This window comes from Apium graveolens, unplaced genomic scaffold (genome assembly GCF_009905375.1).
Source record: "Apium graveolens cultivar Ventura unplaced genomic scaffold, ASM990537v1 ctg2071, whole genome shotgun sequence".
NCBI lineage: Eukaryota > Viridiplantae > Streptophyta > Magnoliopsida > Apiales > Apiaceae > Apium > Apium graveolens.
Window position 1 is genome coordinate 7,720 of NW_027417517.1, and position 3,195 is coordinate 10,914.

General features: G+C 38.7%; 1 protein-coding gene across 1 annotated transcript; it reads left to right on the forward strand.

Annotated features, from left to right (window-relative positions):
- Positions 1–305: 305 nt before the first annotated feature.
- Positions 306–2,232, forward strand: LOC141700297 (uncharacterized). Its single transcript, XM_074504093.1, has 2 exons — positions 306–1,211; positions 1,330–2,232. The coding sequence occupies exons 1-2, from the start codon at positions 306–308 to the stop codon at positions 2,230–2,232; spliced, it is 1,809 nt and encodes a 602-aa protein (XP_074360194.1).
- Positions 2,233–3,195: the final 963 nt, after the last annotated feature.

The window sequence follows — 3,195 nt, forward strand, 5'->3', positions numbered from 1 at the left end:
TTCTGAGTCTGTTTTTCTTTGAAAATTTTGGATTTATCTAAATAACATATTATACGCCAGTAATCGAAATATTGACCAATTTTAGAGGTCTGTAATTTTCCTTGAAAATTTTGGATGTATCCATGTAATACTTCTTGTTTTAATATATATAGTTAAAGTCATGCATACCTTAGTAGTCGAAACCTTGAGAGAGAGGTGTAATTTTCTTTAAAAATTTTGGATTTACTCATATAATACTTTTCTCTTTTTTACAACAGGAAAAGCCCCAAGCTGAAGGGGAAATCAGCAATCCCCAAACATCTTAAATGAGCCCCCATCAGAATGAGTTAGTAAACTTTATCTCGGAAAATCATTTAGATTTTATGGGTGTTCTAGAAACCAAGGTTAAGTTACGTAATGCAAATCGTATATCCAAAAAGATTAATAAAAATTGGAAATGGCTCTTTAACTATGATCATCATTATAATGGTCGAGTATGGGTTGGTTGGAACTCGGATGTGTGGGATATCTCTCTGCACTCTAGCTCTGCTCAGCATATGACTTGCTCTGCTCACTTTATTGAGAAAAATCTACATTTCTTGATCACCTTTGTTTATGCTTACAATGAGGGTGCGGATAGAAACTCACTTTGGAAAAGCTTGTATTCATTTAGCTCCTGTCTTCTTCCTTGGTGTGTGTTGGGGGACTTCAACTGTATTTCAGCCTTGAATGAAGTTTCTGGGGGGAGAGAGCATTGGACTCTGGAAATGCAATCGTTTAAGGACTGTATTGTTCAAGCTGGGCTTGGTGAGGTTCGCACAGTGCGGGACTTGTTCACTTGGTACAATAAACGTCTTATGCATTCCATTCATAAACGTTTAGATCGCATGTTAGCCAATGGCCTATGGTTTGGTCAATTCACAGAAGGGAATGCCTTTGTCAAACATAGAGGAATAATGGACCACAATCCGGTTTTGTTTCATGAACCTATGCAACTTCAGAAATTTGGTAAACCTTTTCAATTCTTTAATTACATGCTAGGAATTCTAAGTTTTTTGTCTACTGTCGAGCATGCTTGGCAGGTGCAATTTTTTGGTGACCCGATGGTGGTGCTTGCTAGAAAGATCAAGTTAGTCAAGCAAGCTCTCAAAGAGCTAAACAAATCTCATGGTGATCTTAATGATAATGTAGCTTCTGCTAGAGCAAACCTCAATGACATTCAAGAGAAATTGGTTAACAGAATGCCTTGTTCAACAGGAACATTTCTTACTTCAAAAATCAAGAGTCAAATGGATGGATAAAGGTGATGGAAACAACAGTTTCTTCTTTAATCAATGCAAGAAAAATTAGAATGTAAGTAAGGTTTTGACTCTTGAAGGGGACACGGGATTGGTACATGGTCAAGCTAATTGTGCTCGAGTTGCGGTATCTTACTTCAGTGATTCTTTAGGGAAGGCCTCTTCGTGCACTGAGGTGAATCTCTCGAGCCTTCAGTGTCCCACACTCTCTCAAGACCAATATGCTATTCTAGAGGCTCCTGTCACATCTGTAATTATCTATAACACACTGAAGAAGATGAAGAAGAATAAGGCACCGGGCCCAGATGGTTTGAATGTGGAATTCTTCTTGGCAACTTGGCATATCACCGGGCCTTGTTTCTGTGATGTTGTGCATGCTTTCTTTGAGACAAGTGCAATGCACCATGTGCATAATTCAACTCTCATTGCTTTGATACCCAAGACTCTGACTCCTACTCAAATGAACTTTCGTCCTATATCGCTTTGTATGGTGTTTTACAAGTGTATCTCCAAAATTATTGCTTCTCGTCTCAAGAATGTGCTTCCCTCTCTCATAGATTCTTCTCAGAGTGCTTTCATCCCAGCGAGGTCGATATCAGATAATTTGCTCTTAGCACAGGAACTCTTTCGAGGTTATAATAGAGAAACGGGAGCCCCTAGATGTGCACTAAAAGTTGATTTACATAAAGCTTTTGATTCATTGCAATGGCCTTTTGTTTTGGCTACTTTGGAAAAAATGGGATTCTCATCCACTTTTATCTCTTGGATTAAAGCTTGCATTTGCACAACAAAGTTTTCTATCAAACTTAATGGCGTTGTTCACGGTTATTTTGATGGTGCACAAGGAATTCGCCAAGGTGATCCTTTGTCACCTTATCTCTTCACTATATGCATGAATGTTCTCTCATGTCTATTAAAGCCAAAGCCTTCTTCCTTCAAATATCATTGGAAATGAAAGCACTTGGATATTACTCACCTGTTCTTTGTAGATGATGTGTTATTTTTTGCCCATGTAAATGTTGATTCGGTAAAGCATATCATGAATAATATTTTTATCTTTTTCCTCTATGAGTGGGCTTTATCCAAGCATTCACAAAAGAAATAGTTTTTTCTGCAATGCTTCCCCCGAGTTTCTTGATTGTTTTGATAATGCTTTTGCTATTCCTAGAGGGTCTCTACCAGTTAAGTTTCTTGGGGTGCCTTTATTTCTGGTCAGTTGTGCTTGAATGACTGCATTCCCCTGATTGATAAAATCACTGCTAGTGCTAGAATTCATAATTGGACTTCACTGCTACTCTCTTTTGCTGGAAGAGTTCGCCTAATAAACTCTATTCTGCATGCTATCGAGGCCTATTGGGGCAATAATTTTTTGCTTCCAACAGCGGTTCATGCACATATCCAATCTTTGTTGACTCGTTTTTTGTGGAGGGGTAATATTAATCAGAAAGGTGGTGCTAAAATATCTTGGACAACAGTTTGTCTCCCTAAGGAGGAAGGGGGCCTTGGTATTAAAAATATGGTGGATAGGAATCGAGCTCAAATTATAGGTCACTTACTCAAGGTTGTCACAAAAAGCTCTAGTTTATGCTCTACTTGGGTTAATGCTACTCTTCTTCGTAACAAACATTTTTGGACCATGAAAATTCCTCTGGACTCATCCTGGATCTGGAAAAAGGTTCTCAAACTTCGTAACATTGCATTGTAGTTCATCACCTATGACATAGGGAATGGATGTAATATTTCGTTGTGGTTTGATCCTTGGTGGGAGGGGGTCTGTCTTGCTTCTACTTTGACATCTCCCATCATTCGTCAATGTGGTCTTTCAAGTAATGCTACTGTTGGTCTGTTGCTTCAAACTGGTCATTGGGCGTTACCAACTCCCAACTCTAGACATCATCACGTGGATCCTCTCCTAACA

Coding starts and splice junctions, on each gene's coding strand:
- LOC141700297 (XM_074504093.1), top strand. CDS start 306: ATGAGCCCCCATCAGAATGAGTTAGTAAACTTTATCTCGGAAAATCAT. Junction 1,212..1,329: donor ATGACATTCAAGAGAAATTG/GTTAACAGAATG, acceptor AAGAAAAATTAG/AATGTAAGTAAGGTTTTGAC.